General features: G+C 31.3%; 2 protein-coding genes across 14 annotated transcripts in view; both read left to right on the forward strand.

Annotated features, from left to right (window-relative positions):
* Khc-73 (Kinesin heavy chain 73) overlaps window positions 1-17,415 on the forward strand; it is a 213,525-nt gene that overhangs the window by 104,050 nt on the left and 92,060 nt on the right. The window lies entirely within an intron of this gene.
* Window positions 1,777-12,169, forward strand: LOC138403773 (uncharacterized). 2 transcript variants are annotated; one of them, XR_011237936.1, is made up of 3 exons: window positions 1,777-3,246; window positions 3,593-3,708; window positions 4,510-5,247. XR_011237936.1 is itself a non-coding variant. In XM_069505594.1 (3 exons), exon 3 carries the CDS (start codon window positions 9,828-9,830, stop codon window positions 10,767-10,769), a length of 942 nt encoding a protein of 313 aa, XP_069361695.1. In that variant the 5' UTR covers window positions 1,777-3,708; window positions 4,510-4,694; window positions 5,254-9,827; the 3' UTR covers window positions 10,770-12,169. The 2 variants fall into 2 exon arrangements, 1 of the variants encoding a protein (XP_069361695.1); XM_069505594.1 differs by adding an exon at window positions 5,254-12,169 and having other exon boundaries at window positions 1,777-3,708; window positions 4,510-4,694.

A 17,415-nucleotide genomic window follows, 5' to 3' on the forward strand; every position in this document is an offset into this window, starting at 1 on the left:
TGATCAAAATGTATCTATTTGTTAACCCGCTTAATTAGGATGGATGAATTTGAAAGGATAGGTAGGTAGGTGAAACGTAAGACTAAAACAAAATAATATAAATTTGAGTTCATTTATTAAAATATAAAGTTTGAAATGATATATCACTTATCTGTTTAAATTTCAAGTAATTCCAAAATATCTATTAGAATAATAAAACACTAAAAGATGGAGTTTAGTTATTTATTTATTACAATTCACTTATTTAAATAGGTAGAATAAAACACAAGTAATCCAAATTTAAATTTAAATTTAATATTGTAAATTTGTTTTTATGAGATATTTTTACCTATATTTTGTTGAATTTGTGCTATTATTTCTTTGATTTTAATATAAAGATCGTCAAAAAGTCCACATGTGACTACGTGTTGCACTGAAACTTCTAGGTCAGTACAGATGTCTTTATTGTTTACATCAAATATCTCTATTTTCACAATTTTAGTTCCTCGCACAGGGACTTTGATATATGTATAGAGGTGATCATCGTTATTTCTTCTTTTCCTGCTTGATGGCTCAGACTGCACTCTTTCCACGAAGTTGAAGAGGCCCTCATTATCCTAGAAAAGTACTTGAGTTTAAAATCCATTACAATCGAAATCTATTATCTAAATAGTAGGAGTATTATAAAACATAGTCTTCTAAACTTCTTAGAGGATTTCAGTTTGTTAGTATTTATTAGGTTTCATAGATAAAAATAGAAAGAAAATTAAAAAACTTATACTTAATGTTAAAATTTATTATTTTACTTACTGAGGACATCGTGACACGTCCGTTGTGATGAAAGCGAATATTGAAGAAGTAGTAAATGTTTAAATAAGATTTAAAAAATCGAATTATTGGAAAAACATGTATCACCGTAGAGAGCTTCAGGTACCTACTCATGTGACATCCTAAACGATCATTGTTTGATATTTCGAAATTTCATTCCTAGTAATGTTCATGAGTAATGGGCATGTATCTACATGTCCGTTTATTGAACGTTTTACGAACTGATTTAATTAATGAATATTTTATTGACGAAACCCGGCTGCAAAGCTTGACTTGATTTACAAATACATACCTATCTTAAAAATATTGATAAATAATTACAACAATTATAATAATATTATCAATCCGCGCTTGACCAGCGTGGTGGACTTCTTTAGTAGAGGCCAAACCATCTCACTCCGAAAGAGACCCGTGCTCTGTAGTGACCCAACGATGGGTTGATCATGATGATGATGATGATGATGATGATGATGATGATGATGATGATGATATTATGAGTAGTTAGGTTTGACCAGCGTGGTAGACTTCTTTAATGGAGGTCAAAACCTTATCACTCTGAAAGGACACCCGTACTCGGTAGTGAGCCGACAGTGATGATGATGATGATGATGATGATGATGATGATGATGATATTATGAGAAGTTAGGTTTAACCAGCGTGGTAGACTTCTTTAGTAGAGGTCAAAACCTTATCTCTCTGAAAGGACACCCGTACTCGGTAGTGAGCCGACAGTGATGATGATGATGATGATGATGATGATGATGATATTATGAGAAGTTAGGTTTGACCAGCGTGGTAGACTTCTTTAATAGAGGTCAAAACCTTATCTCTCTGAAAGGAGACCAGTGCTCGCTAGTGAGCCGACGCGGGTGGGTTGACCATGATGATGATGATGATGATGATGATGATGATATTATGAGAAGTTATGTTTGACCAGCGTGGTAGACTTCTTTAGTAGAGGTCAAAACCTTATCACTCCGAAAGGACACCCGTGCTCGGTAGTGAGCCGACGGTGGGTTGATCATGATGATGATATTATGAAAAGTTAGGTTTGACCAGCGTGGTAGACTTCTTTAGTAGAAGTCAAAACCTTATCACTCTAAAAAGAGACCCGTGCTCGGTAGTGAGCCGATGGTGGGTTGTTCATGATGATGATGATGATATTATGAAAAGTTAGGTTTGACCAGCGTGGTAGACTTCTTTAAAAGAGGTCAAAACCTTATCACTCTGAAAGGAGACCAGTGCTCGCTAGTGAGCCGACGCGGGTGGGTTGACCATGATGATGATGATGATGATGATGATGATGATATTATGAGAAGTTATGTTTGACCAGCGTGGTAGACTTCTTTAGTAGAGGTCAAAACCTTATCACTCTGAAAGGAGACCCGTGCTCGGTAGTGAGCCGACGGTGGGTTGATCATGATGACGATATTATGAAAGTTAGGTTTGACCAGCGTGGTAGACTTCTTTAGTAGAGGTCAAAACCTTATCACTCTGAAAGGAGACCCGTGCTCGGTAGTGAGCCGACGGTGTAGGTAGGTGCAGTAGTCAATCGTATTAATATTCTATAATTGAACTTATTTCTTTAATTTTAAGTGTTAAATTTGAATAACATTTTTTATTCGAGATATATTGCTGTGAAAGCTTGCTTTTATTAACACAATGCAATGCCACCCAACGCGATGATTTCGACACCCCATTGTTCTTGTACGTATCCGTTTTACTAACTATATAAAATAATTTGTCCGCCCATTGAATATTTTTAACCGATTAAGGCAAAGGAAGGGTTATGCTTTCAGCAGTGTATGTATGTTTGTATGTATTTGTATTAATGTATGTTCCAGCGTAGCGCCTAAACTATGGAGCTGATTTGAATAATGTGCTGACAGGCGATTCGTTATTATGATTCAGCTGACATTTTAGCTTCTTAATATATAAAAAGAAAAGGTGACTGACTGGCTGACTGACTGACTGACTGACTGACTGACTGACTGACTGACTGACTGACTGACTGACTGACTGATCTATCAATGCACAGCTCAAACTACTAGTCGGATCGGGCTGAAATTTGGCATGCAGATAGCTATTATGACGTAGCCATCCGTTAAGAAAGGATTTTTGAAAATCAACCCATCATACTGATGATGATGATGATGATGATGATGATGATGATGATTGTGTTATTGTTAAACAAAGCTAACCATACTAAAAATATGACGAGGAAACCCGGCTGCAAACAATAATATAATATCAAATAGAATTGTTATGGATAATAATTGTTGCATATGTCTGTTCATTGAATATTTGATCATACAAACCTTAAGTGGTATGTTTGAAAGAAGAACCAGAGGCGAGATGTTGTATGGCTTTACTGAATTTTACGCTGACGCGAAGATTTCGCCAATGGGTTAGAGGAATTCCTTTATGAGTAACTTTAATGTAAGTGTATATCCGTTTATTGAATATTTTTCAAACTAATTTGAAGGAAGAAACTTTTAATTATGACAACCAAACCCGGCTGAAAAACATAAGATACATGGAAATATTGTTATGTTAATAAATTGGTATTTATTTTTGTTAGTTGAACATTTTACCATACAAACTTTACCAATGCGGCAGAAAAGAAAACCAGAGGCAAATCATAGTCTAAATTTAAAAATTATTCATATCTTAACTCTAACTTCGTTATTTCTTTCACCTTAAGTGTTAAATTTGATTAGCATTTTTCACCTTAGGGAAAATGCTTGTGATGCTTTTTTTTATTCACACATTTACATGTCTCCAGAACTATTTAAGTTTTCATAACACATGAGGATCATCTTATTCCCTCGCTACCAGTCTCATCGTGCAGAACTCCTCAAGTCAAGCAGTTCAGAAGTTTTTCCTGTGCAAAATTAAAATGTAAGTACATACCTACGTTTACTGCTATATTTTGTAAATAAATCATTGTACTCTGAATATGACATCATTTTAATTACATAATCATGTTTATCTTGTATATTGAAAGTACCTATAGCCCAAATAGTATATATAATTTTAATAGAAGTATTTAAATAGAATATAGAAGTACTATATATTTAATAGAATTATTTTTATAGTGTAGTATATATTTTAATAGACGTTCTTTTTAATAATAAGTAGTAACTTTATAGGTGTTTTGAATAAAAGGTAATGAAACGGAGGGGGGAATATTTTCTTCTATTCATTACCTACCGATTATTCAAAAACATGTAAAGTTACTAATGTTCAATTCCATTAATTTTAAATTGTATTATTGTTTATGTTTTAAATTGTAATATGTTGTAATTGTATATTGAAAGTACCTATAGCCCAAATAGTATATATAATTTTAATAGAAGTATTTTAATAGAATATAGAAGTACTATATATTTAATTGAATTATTTTTATAGTAAAGTATATATTATAATAGACATACTTTTTAATAGTAAGTAAGTAACTTTATAGGTGATTTTAATAAAAGGTAATGAAACGGAGGAGGGAATATTTTCTTCTATTCATTACCTACCGATTATTCAAAAGCGTGTAAAGTTACTAATGTTCTATTCCATTTATTTTAAAAATTTAATAAATATAAAATTGTAGATTTCTTAGGATTTCTCGATTTCATTTTAATTTCAGGTTTATTAAAATTAAAACTTCGATTCAATTGTTTTAATGATAGCATTTTTCTTTAATTACAGGTCTGACAACGCTGATTTGCTGTTCCCTTCTCCGCGTGCCGAGAGCAGCGATACCTCATCTTCATCCTCATCTCATAGTAAGAAGAAAAGGAGGCGAGAGACCGAACAAGCGAGTGCAAATACTTCGAAAAAAGCAGCAAAAATAACCGCTGTCGACTTGTTTGGCAGTGACTCCGAGGATGAAGGTGAAAAAATGCCGACAGCTCCCACTGCAAAACCGGTGCTAGCAAGTTATATCACACGGCGGGTGGCTAATGGGCACAGCAGACAATTAATTGAGTCGAAAAATGGGACTCATTATATCGAATTAAAAATTTATAACTGCAACGAAATTGAAAACACTCCACCAATGAATAGATGGCGTCAGGCTATTGTTACAGTTAAGAACAGAACTAATACTGATACAGAAGCCTGGCGCCATCTATCCCAATTCATAGCGGCAGTTCGAAAAGAATACAAGAAAAGCCCACCAAGCTTCGTGAATTCATATTTTTAAATATGAATTCACGAAGCTTGGTGGGCTCTCGGCATTAAGCATCATGATGCAGAGAGTTATTATATTTTATTTTAGATACATTTACGAGTTTGTACTAATAAAGGGTTTGTAAAATCTGGCGTGCATTTTTATATTCCTTCTTTTGTATTCCTTTATATTCAATTGAAATAATTATAATTCCTTATCTTTTTTGTTATTCAATTAAAATAATGTTTTATGCTCTTTAATTTGTGTTTTATTTCTTACAGCTACTACAACGAACATCGTTGAACCACCACGTTGTGAATTCAAAGATAAGACAAAGATGGTTGAATGTGAGAAATGTAATATTTTAATACCTAAAAATAAAATTTCACATCATTTAAGAACAACAATTCATAAATCTAAATGTCTAGTTAGAACGGATATTGAAAATATAGAAATAATTACTACTGCTTTTAAAAATAGAATTGTCACTTATCGTTTGAATATCCCACAAAAAGAGAATTATTTAGACCCAGATTCCTTTATGTGCGACAGTAAAACGAAAATTTTAAACCTAATTAAAACATCAATAAATGAACATAAATGTATTAAGATTTATTTTGAACTTTTTGCATATTATACTTTACCCGAGTCCTATGAAATGGAACTCAAATCATTTAGTACTAAATACGAAACACTGTTTTGTACTTCAGATTTATATTATTTTTATGATAATCTCGTAAGCGCGCTTACAAGTAACATGTCCGAATTTGAACACAAGAAATCGGGCTGGACCATTCACTCAATAAGTCATTTAGAAATTAGTATTAGTAAATATAATCCTTTACGAGGTGGAATGTACATTGATTTACCTACAAAAATTAAAAATACCAAGAGTTGTTTAAATATTAAAAACAATGATAATCACTGTTTTTTGTGGTGTGTCATTGCTGCTTTGTTTCCATCAAAACATAATGTATGCAGAACCAGTTCATATCCGAACTATGCAGATATACTTAATACGAGCGGAATGTCATTTCCACCATCCTCAAAAGACATAAGTTTATTTGAAAAAAATAACAGTAGTATAAGTATTCAAGTATATGGCTTAGATATTAAAAATAATGTAACTGGACCTTTGTATGTCACACAGAATAAAAAAATAAATCATATTAATTTATTATACATTGAAAAAAATGGAATTGGACATTATTGTCTTATTAAAGATCTTCTGCGTCTCGTACGTAAACAGAACACTAAGCATAAAGGTAAAATGTTTTTATGTGATAGATGTTTGCAGTTTTACTGTAATAAAATCAAATATGATCAACATAACTGTTCAAAAATAGTTACAGAATTACCGGATAAGAACAGTAAACTAAAATTTAAGAATTACGAAAGAAAACAAAAAGTGAAATTTGTCATTTACGCTGATTTTGAAAGTGTATTGCTTCGCGTTGATGATCCCCATAAAACATCTACCCAGCGCACACACAGGGTCAGACGACATCAAGCTTCTTGTTTCGGATTTTATGTTTGTTGTTCGTATGATTCAAATTTAAATAAGTATGTTTCATACAGAGGTTCAGATTGCGTAGAAAAGTTTGTAAAATATTTAATTGAAGAGATACTAACAATTCACAACATTTTGTCGGATAAAAAACCAATGTTACCCTTAACAAAAACTCAAGCGGATGAATTTCGAAACGCCGTTAATTGTCACGTTTGTGACCAATTATTATTCGATGATAGAGTCCTAGATCATGATCACATTACTGGACAGTACCGAGGCGCTGCACACTCGTACTGTAATTTATTGTATAAAGAGTGTTCATATGTACCAATTGTTATTCATAATTTGTCGGGTTATGACAGTCATCTGTTTATTGAGAAATTAGCCGAGCATCCGGGAAAAATTGAAATCATCCCTAAAAGCAAAGAGAAATATCTTTCGATAACAAAATTTGTGCCAGTTTGTAATAATGAGAGTTTTAAAATGAGATTTATAGATTCATTTCAATTTCTGAATTCAAGCATAGAAATACTAAGTAACAACTTATCAAAAAACGATCTAATTCATTTTAAGAAATGTTTCCCCGTTAGAAAACAGTTTGACTTGTTAAGAAAAAAGGGAATTTATCCCTATGACTACGTTGATTCATGGGACAAATTTGAGGAAATCCAGCTACCACCAAAAGAAAACTTTTATAATAGTTTAAAATTAGAACATATTAGTGATGATGACTATGAACGTGCTAAATTGATATGGCAAACTTTTGATATTCATTCGCTTGGTGATTACACAGATCTGTATTTAAAGAGTGATGTTGTCTTATTATGTGATATATTTGAAAGTTTCAGAAAAAACTGTTTGCTTTATTATAAACTGGATCCGTTGTATTATATGTCTTCTCCTGGTTTAAGTTGGGATGCAATGCTATTATCTACTGGAATACAATTAGATTTGATCGATGATTTAGAAATTTATGAGTTTGTTGAAAAAGGTATTCGAGGAGGATTAGCACAATGTTCACTTCGACATGCTAAAGCTAATAACAAATACCTTCCAGATTATAATGATTCTAAACCTTCTACTTATTTGCTTTATCTAGATTGCAATAATCTCTATGGTTATGCTATGACTAAAAAAATACCGGTATCTGATTTCCGTTTCTTATCCCAAGAAGAAATAGCAAGTTTTGATCTTTCTGATACTTCTAACGATTCTGATTTTGGATATATTTTAGAAGTAGACCTTGTTTATCCTGATATTTTACACGACGGTCATAAAGATTTGCCATTTGCCGTGGAAAAATTCACTCCACCAGGAGGAAAGACTTCAAAATTAATTGCGAATTTATATGATAAATATAAATATGTAATTCATTATACGCATTTAAAAGAATGTATTAGAAACGGTCTGATATTAAGGAAATGTTATCGTATTTTATGTTTCCGCCAAGAAAACTTTTTAAAGAAATATATTGATTTAAATACACGATTAAGAAAGTCAGCTACATCTGATTTCGAAAAAGACTTTTTTAAACTATTAAACAACTCAGTCTTTGGCAAAACTATTGAAAATAAACGCAAACAAGTTAATGTTAAATTAGTCACAAAATGGAATGACAATGATAACAAAACGAAAAAATGCCTTTCTGCTGAAAAATTAATTGCTCGCCCTAATTTAAAAAATGTTTCAGTGTTCTCTGAAAATTTTGTAGCCATTCAATTAGAAAAAGAAAAAATAATCCTTGATAGACCGATTTATATAGGATTTACCGTTTTAGAATATGCAAAGGAACATCTTTATAAGTTTCATTACAATTTTGTGAAAAAACTTTATTCTGAAAGAGCAAAATTATGTTATACTGATACAGATAGTTTAATATACTTCATAGAAACAAGAGATGTTTACGAAGATATTAAGAAAAATATTTGTAAGTTTGATACAAGCAATTATCCAGCATTAAATGTTTTTGGTATTCCTTTAATCAATGGGAAAGTGCCTGGTCTGTTTAAAGATGAGTTAGGAGGTGACATCATAGAAGAATTCATTGGTTTAAGGGCTAAACTTTACTATATAAATAGTTTAAAGCATAAAGTAAAGAAAGCAAAAGGTATTTCTAAATGTATTAGTCAACGTCTAAGTTTAAATAAGTACAGAGATACTTTGAGAGACGATAAAACTTTAAGGTGCAAAATGAATATAATAAGATCTATAAAGCATGTATTATATACTCAACAAATAAATAAAATTGTGTTGAACAGGAATGACGATAAACGTCAAATTTTATCGAATCAAGTAGAAACCTTACCCTGGGGGCATGCAAAGACAATTTTATAGTGTAAGAAATTCTACTTACCTGCATACTGTTCTTATAATTATGTATATTTTCAGTTACTCATGTAGTACAAATATAAAAATATGAATGATGCTTGTTAATAAGATTTTTATGAATAAATGATTTGTAACTTATTTTATTTTGATTTTTACTTCCCTTATAATATGGTTTTGGTATTTTACATAGCTTAACTATAAATACTTTGGATGAATGGATTATAAATCAAATGGTATGATGAAGTTGATTAAACAACCCCTTTCATTAAATATAAATACTATAAAATTATGTGAAGACAAATTATGTGTAAAGCATAGTGAACTTTTACCCAATTCTATTCGTTGTATAATTTGTGGACCATCAAATTGTGGAAAAACAAATGTTATGCTTAATTTGCTATTACATTCTAATGGACTGAAATTTAAAAATATATATTTATATTCTAAAACAGCGTTTCAACCTAAGTACACATTTTTAGCTGCTGTTTTAAAAAATATTCCGGAAGTGAATTTTTTCGTTTTTGATGGCAGTAACATTATTCATCCTAATAAAGCTTTACCAAACTCTGTAATCATATTCGATGACGTCGCATGTGAGGATCAAACAAATATACGTACTCACTTTGCGATGGGAAGACACAAGCAACTAGATTGTTTTTATTTAACTCAAACTTATTCCAAAATCCCAAAACAATTATTACGTGACAATGCAAATTTACTGATTTTATTTAAACAAGATGATGTCAATCTTAAACACGTATTCGAAGAACACATTAATTCGGATATATCATGGTCCAAATTTAAAGAAGTTTGTACAACGGTGTGGAAGGAGCCACATAACTTCTTAGTAATTAATAAAGACTGTAATATGAACAAAGGGAGATATAGGAAAACTTTTGACACCTTTATTATATTTAAATAATATTTATAATTACAATGAACATATAAATATTGGAAAAACATAAAAAGCAATCATTGACAAAAAATCTTTGAACTGTCGTACATGAGTTTGGTATAATGGAGCAAAATCTAAAAAAGCAATTATTACAATCAGTTAATTCTATAAAAAATAAATTAAAACATATGCGTAACGTAGATGATCATACAGATTTAAATCTGAATAGGATTTTGAAACCTATAACAGCGCCATTAAAAGTGTTAGTTGATACCTCTAAACCTACGTGTAAAGAGGAAAAGAAAAATAAAGAACCAAATGAAGAGATGTCTCACGGAAATTTAAGTAAAATCATGGAAAATGAAGATCTAAATGAAAAAAAATACGATTCACATACTGGCAAATTTAATAATAATAATGAAGATAAAATTGACAGTTTCGAAAAAAATATATATACAGATCTAGACATTTCATTAGAAAAAGATGATATTATCGATATTTATGACAATATGGATATTCCATTTGGAATACGAAAGGAAAGCGATAAAAACATAATGATTGGAAATTCAGAGGTACGATTTACTAAAATTGAAAACCCTTTAATGGGAGATAAAACTATTATGCTAAACATTGGTGGGCGATCATATGAATTAACTCCTGGCTTAAAAGAACTTTTACTACGTAAGAAACCTGATTTGTCGCTTATACAAGACAAAGACAAACTTGTATATAAAGATATATTATATAACACTAACGCGCATAAAAGAGACTATCATGCTTATGGACAAATTAAAGGAGATAAAGGTGTTAAGTATCGAGAAATAATAAAACCCTTATTTTTCGATTCTAAAATTAGTTCAAAACAGGGTGGCACATTATCAACTCTTAAAAAAAAATTTAAACCAAATACAGATCTTGTATATTGGGATGATCCGAATGAATTAGTCGATAGGTTAAAATTGCTTATTGCTTCAAAAAATGCTGGCAATACTAGCCATGATAATGAAATAATATCAATAATAGAAGAACTTAGAGAAGCTGGTATCATCAAAGAACAAAAGTAATGGTATATTTCACAGTTCTTTTAGTATGCAGCTAATACTTCAACATGAACGTTGATAAATTTGGGCATCATTTGAATAAAAAACCCAAATTTCATAATAATATTGTTACAAATAACTTTGCTCTGAAGATATTAAATGATGGAAATTTAGATGCTGAAAATAAAATAATAACCAATTTACATATTCCTGTAAATGCATCTGATAGTGTTACGAAAGAATACGTTGACAACTTTATAACCGACTGCAATAAAAAAATTACAACCATAAATGACTTAGTCACGGTAATGATAACCAGGGTAAATAATTTAGAAAAACTGAACGATAACAAGAAAAAGATCAAGAATGAGCAAATTAGATGTGATAAACGAAATCCATAAGTATGCTAGAGTACATTTCCCAAGAAGGCGAGTAATAATGAAAGATATAGATGATTTATGGCAAGCTGATTTAATAGATATGCAGTTTGTTTCAAGAGAAAATTCAGGTTATAAATACATTTTGGTGGTTATTGATACATTTTCAAAGTATGCTTGGGCATATCCACTCAAATATAAAAGAAAGGAGGTTGTGTGTAATGCGTTTAAAACATTGCTTAACGGTGGTCGTATACCCAAAAACTTACAAACTGATTTTGGTACCGAATTTTATAATGATAAATTTAAACAGTTGACTAATTCTTACAAAATAAATCATTATTCAACGTATTCTACAAAGAAAGCATCAATTGCAGAACGATTCATAAGAACGTTAAAGTCAAAATTATATAAAGAATTTAGCCTAAAAGGAAAATATAGGTGGGTTGATGGTACCTTGGATAAGATCATTGACGATTATAATAATACTCATCATCGTACCATCAATCGGAAGCCATGTGAAGTGGATGCAATTAATAAGAGAATGATATTAGAAAGATATAAACTACAAAAAAGTCAGTCTCGTCTTGTAAATAAGCTGGGGCGATTGAAAGTTGGTGATTCTGTACGTATAAGTAAATATAAAGGAGCATTTGAAAAGGGATATACACCTAATTGGTCAACAGAAATATTTAAAATCATTAAAGTGAATGAAACAATTCCTATTACTTATTTATTAGAAGATTCAAGAGGTCAACCTATTTTGGGGTCATTTTATTCTCAAGAATTACAGAAAACAAAACATCCGGACATATACCTTGTAGAAAAAGTTTTAAAAAGGAAAGGAAATAAAGTTTTTGTCAAATGGTTAGGTTTACCTTCTGTTGAGAATAGCTGGATTGACAAGATGAATGTCATTCTGTAGGATTGAATTATTGTTTACTTATTTAAGCGGTCTAATAAATTGCCTTTAGTATACCAAAGAGCATGGTCAAGAGCAGTATCTTAAATTGGTTGATTAATCACTTACCCATCGAGCTTCACCTTCCTGGATATAATTATTGTGGACCCGGTACCAGGTTAAATGAAAAGTTGCGCAATAATAAAAGCGGTACTAACCAGCTGGATGAATATTGTAAAGCGCATGATATAGCATATCAGAAATCATCAGATTTAACTGATCGTCATAAAGCTGATATCATACTGATGAAAATGGCTAAAAACCGCACAACGGCATCTGATGCTAGTTTAGGAGAAAAGATAGCAGCACATATTGTTAATAAAGCTATGTTAGCTAAAGTTAAAACTGGTTCTGGTTTAAAACACATGAAAAGTAAACGTATACAAACTCGTTCTGGAACAGGTATAAAGAAAAACTTGAAATACGTAATAGCTCATGCAAAGAGACATCTTCAGAAACTTAAACCAACGTGCAAAAAATTGGCCGTAAAATTGGCAGTAGAAGCAGCTAAGGAACTAGCTAAGAGTGCAAATATTACAATTCCTCGCATTATACCTATTCCGAAAACGGGGGGTTATATGCCTTTAATACCTATATTCGCTGGATTATCAGCTACTGGAAGTTTAGCTGGCGGTACAGCGGGAATTACCAAAGCCATTAATGATTATAAAGTTGCGAAAAAACGCTTGGAAGCGTTGAAAAAACATAATAAAAAAATTGGATCTTTACCTTTTGGAAATGGGTTGAATATTAAGACATATAAAGAAGGTTTTGGAATTAATGTATCTGATAAAAAAAACTAAATATTCGGCTACCCAATAAAGCTCTTACCAATATAGATATTTTGAATTATTCTCAAAATATCCCTCATTTCCGCGGAGTATTTATGAGAGATGAGTTACCTAAATACCCTCACAAAAAAGAATGTGGTATAATTAACTTAGATGATTCAATAAATCCTGGTACTCATTGGGTAGCCTATGCGAAATGTAATAATTATATTGAGTACTTTGACAGCTATGGTAATTTAAAACCACCAAAAGAATTAATTAAATATCTTGGATCAAATATTTATTATAACTATAATAATATTCAGCGGGACCACCCTTATAATTGTGGACATTTGAGTTTAAAATTTTTGTATAATTTTTGGTGTAAATATAATAGTATGCAGAGTTAATAAATAGCTTGGAAAAGTAAAATATTCTTTAATACATAATAATGAGTATAGCAATTACCATCGCGGGAAAAAAGTCCGTTCTGGATACGTATTTCCAACCACCCTTAAATGTAGATGATAATTATGAGTGTGGATTGATATACTTCTCGGCCATCAATTCCATACCAAACATAAATCAAAAAAACAATATATTTGCTTATGGAAAAGATAAAATAATAAAAATTCCACATGGTGCTTATGATTTATTTGACATAGCTGATTATATTACAAGCAATGTAACGGATTGTGATATAAAAATTAAACCTAATAATAATACTTTAAAATGTTTAGTAAATTGTTCTAAAACAATGCATTTCGATATAGATAACAGCATAGGCAGTATATTAGGCTTTAAAAATATTAAATTAGATGCAAATAAATGGCATGAATCTGAGAACACCGTCAACATTCTACCCTCATCTGTGATACGAATCGAATGTGATTTAATAAAGGGCTCATATACTAACGGGTCACCATCTCACGTTATATATGAATTTGCACCGAACGTGCCTCCTGGTTATCGATACAAGGAAGTCCCAAAAAACATTATTTACTTTCCAGTCAATAAAAATATTATAACATCAATAAATATAAAAATTGTTGATGAACACGGTGAATGCATTGACTTTAGAAAAGAGAGTATTCATCTTCGTCTCCATTTACGAAAACAAAAATGATAATATTCAATAAAAATCTAATTATTCCAGTAAAACGAATTACTAAACCCCGAGTTGTGCAACGCCACAGACGTATCAAGCCCCTCAAGAAGCTTACAAAAAGTAATAAGGAATTTCTTTGCTCACTTGGATACAAAATATGAATATACTTAAGGTCGCTGAATTACCACACTATGATAACTCGATCGAAAGCTATGAAATTCATACTTATAGCCCTTATAATAATAGTTTTAAAGAAAATGATGAGATTCGGATTCCAATACAACAGCAAGATATTTACATTCTACCATCCGGCAGTTCCATATACATTGAGGGAAAAGCAACAATTATTGGCAAAGATCATAAACCTCTTTCTGCACCCGTGGAGTTTACTAACAATGCAATAATGTTTTTATTTCAAGACATAAGATATGAATTAAACGGTATTGAAATAGAGCGCGTTAAGAACGCTGGAATAACAACTACAATAAAATCATATGTGTCTATGAATATGGGGCAAAGTAAAGTTGCGGCTATATGGGGCTGGAACCTGAAAGGAATCAAAAGTAATGATGGATGTTTCAGTGTTATTATTCCATTAAATAAAATATTGGGATTTGCTGAAGATTATAATAAAATAATTATGAATTGTAAACATGAACTTATTTTGAACAGAAGTAACACCAATCTAAATAGTGTAAAAATAGACGATACTACAAACGTTCAACTAACTATAGACAGAATACAATGGCGAGTCCCACATGTAAAAGTATCAGACCGTGAAAGGCTTACATTGCTTAAAATATTAGAAAAAGACAAACCAATACAAATGGCTTTCAGAAACTGGGATTTATATGAATATCCGTTTTTGCCTAAAACTACAAAACATTCTTGGTCGATTAAGACAGCTTCTCAATTGGAAAAGCCTCGGTATGTTATTTTTGGTCTTCAAACTAACAGGAAAAATAATAAGTCCAAAGATTGTTCTTCTTTCGATCATTGTAAGACAAATAATGTAACACTATTTCTTAATTCACAATATTATCCGTATGAATCTCTTAATCTAAACTTTGATGAAAATAAATACAGTTTATTATATGAAATGTACAGTAGATTCCGTCAGTCTTATTACAACCTCCCTGTGGACCCATTGCTTGATTTGTTAACCTTTAAAGAAAAAGCTCCATTGTTTGTTATTGATTGTACAAGACAAAATGAAAATTTAAAAACTGGGCCAGTGGACGTGCGAATAGAAATAGAAAATTCTGAAGATATCCCCGAAAATACTACAGCCTATTGTCTTATAATAAATGATCGGCTCATAGAGTATAAACCCTTAAGTAATATAGTTCGAAAACTATCATGAACGCTATAGTAGATATCCAAGGTTTTAAAAATGATAAAAATGAATTTATTTTAAAAGAAATAGCTATTATTTGTAACAACCGCATACAAAGTTTCTTAATCAAACCACCATTTCCGTTTTATGATTTAACAAAAACTGTAAGAAAACAAGTATGTTGGATTGAAAGAAACAGAGGGATATTCTGGAATGAAGGCTACATACCGTACCAAAATTATAAAAATATCATCCAAAGGATTTTAGATGGCAAAACTATATATGTGAAAGGTCTTGAAAAAAGTGAATGGTTACTTAAAATGTTTAAAAATAATTCTGTTTTTAATTTAGAAGATAAAGACTGTCCTAGTTTAATAAGCTTACATCAAAAATATTTGTTATCTCATGATTTATATTATTGCATGTATCATAATGATATTTGTGCTGTTAGGAATGTGATTTGTCTACAAAAATGGTGTTTGGAAAATAATTTAATCAGGCGCTTTAATGTAGGATAAATGTAATATTCTTATTTCTTTAAAGATTTATAATGTCGAGAAAATGTAAATGAATTATTATAATATTAAATTAATATATGAATTTTTTGACATACTAGTGTTTTATTTCTATTCATATCTTATTATTTAAATAGAATAGATTAGTTCAACCTATTGAAAAACTATCATTCTTATACCAGTGAATTTTAATAAATAAACTGCATCTGTCTTGCTATTCTCGTATATTATCTTTCTGTATTATGGACCTTTTTGAATATATAAACTTATTCATCTGATCAAAATATACAAAGAAGAAATCTAAATATATTAGATACATCAATTAATCAATTTAAATAGATAATTGATATATTAATCAAATAAACAATAATAAACAAATGAACTCAAGTTTTATTTGTTTGAATACTTAGATACAGCTACGTTTTAATCATTCAAATTCCTCTTTCCTGATTGGTTTTGGAACTGCTCTCTTACTAAGGGTCTGTATAATATACTCTAATATCTATTTTAAAATACGTTTTGATCAGTGTGAATAGATAAATTTCATCTGTTCAATTTCATCTATTTATACTTATTTATTTACATCTGTTTCAATAGTTAAATTACATGTATTCCAATAGATGGGTAGCGCTGTATTCTAATAAAACTTATATTTATTAAATACATTTTGCTCTATTTGAATAGATAAAATTTCATCTATTCAATTTCATCTGTTACTTCACATCGATTCAAATAGATAAATTTCATCTATTCTAATAGATTGTGGCATCTATTCTAATAGATTGGGGCATATGGATCTCCTGTGATCCAGATGCCCCAATAATACCTACTACTATCGGGGTATGAGGCCGGGACGCACCGCACACCCGTAAAGTAACTACTCTCTAAAGTATTCTCCGGGTCTTTAGCTGGGTATACCTATGCAAAAAATCATGTCGATCCATTGTGACGCAATAAGTGATCCAGTCGCTGCAGAAGTTGCGTACCTACGTAAAATCGTATTGACTGCGCGTAAAAATGTTGTCATGTGCAAACGCCATAATTTTAAAACCACACTTACCCAAAATCTGATTATGGCTAGAAAGCCGATGGCAGACAGATATATTGGAAATGAAAAAAATATGTGCAAAACTGCAAACGCATGTTTACTGTATCCACTCATGGTTCACCAATCACCATACTCTACACCTTTTCGGTCGGTTTGGGTTCATAACCAGTTCCCTGAATACCTTGAATACTTCCCTGGCGCAGTGGTAACCGCTGTTGTCTTATTAGTGGGAGGTCCCGGTTTCGATTCCCGGCAGGGGTTTAGAATTTTATAATTTCTGGTCAGGTCTGGTCGGAGGCTTCGGCCGTGGCTAGTCACCACCCTACCGGCAAAGCCGTGCCGCCAAGCGATTTAGCGTTCCGGTACGACGCCGTGTAGAAACCAAAGGTGTGTGGGTTTAATAATAAACTGCCATACCCCTTCCAGGTTAGCCCGCTTCCATCTTAGACTGCATCATCACTTACCACCAGCTGAGATTGCAGTCAAGGGCTAACTTGTATCTGAATAAAAAAAAATACCTGCGTAAAGTGTAGACTGTCAGAGCTTAATTTGTTT

This window comes from Maniola hyperantus, chromosome 2, assembly GCF_902806685.2.
Source record: "Maniola hyperantus chromosome 2, iAphHyp1.2, whole genome shotgun sequence".
Classification (NCBI taxonomy): Eukaryota; Metazoa; Arthropoda; class Insecta; order Lepidoptera; family Nymphalidae; genus Maniola; species Maniola hyperantus.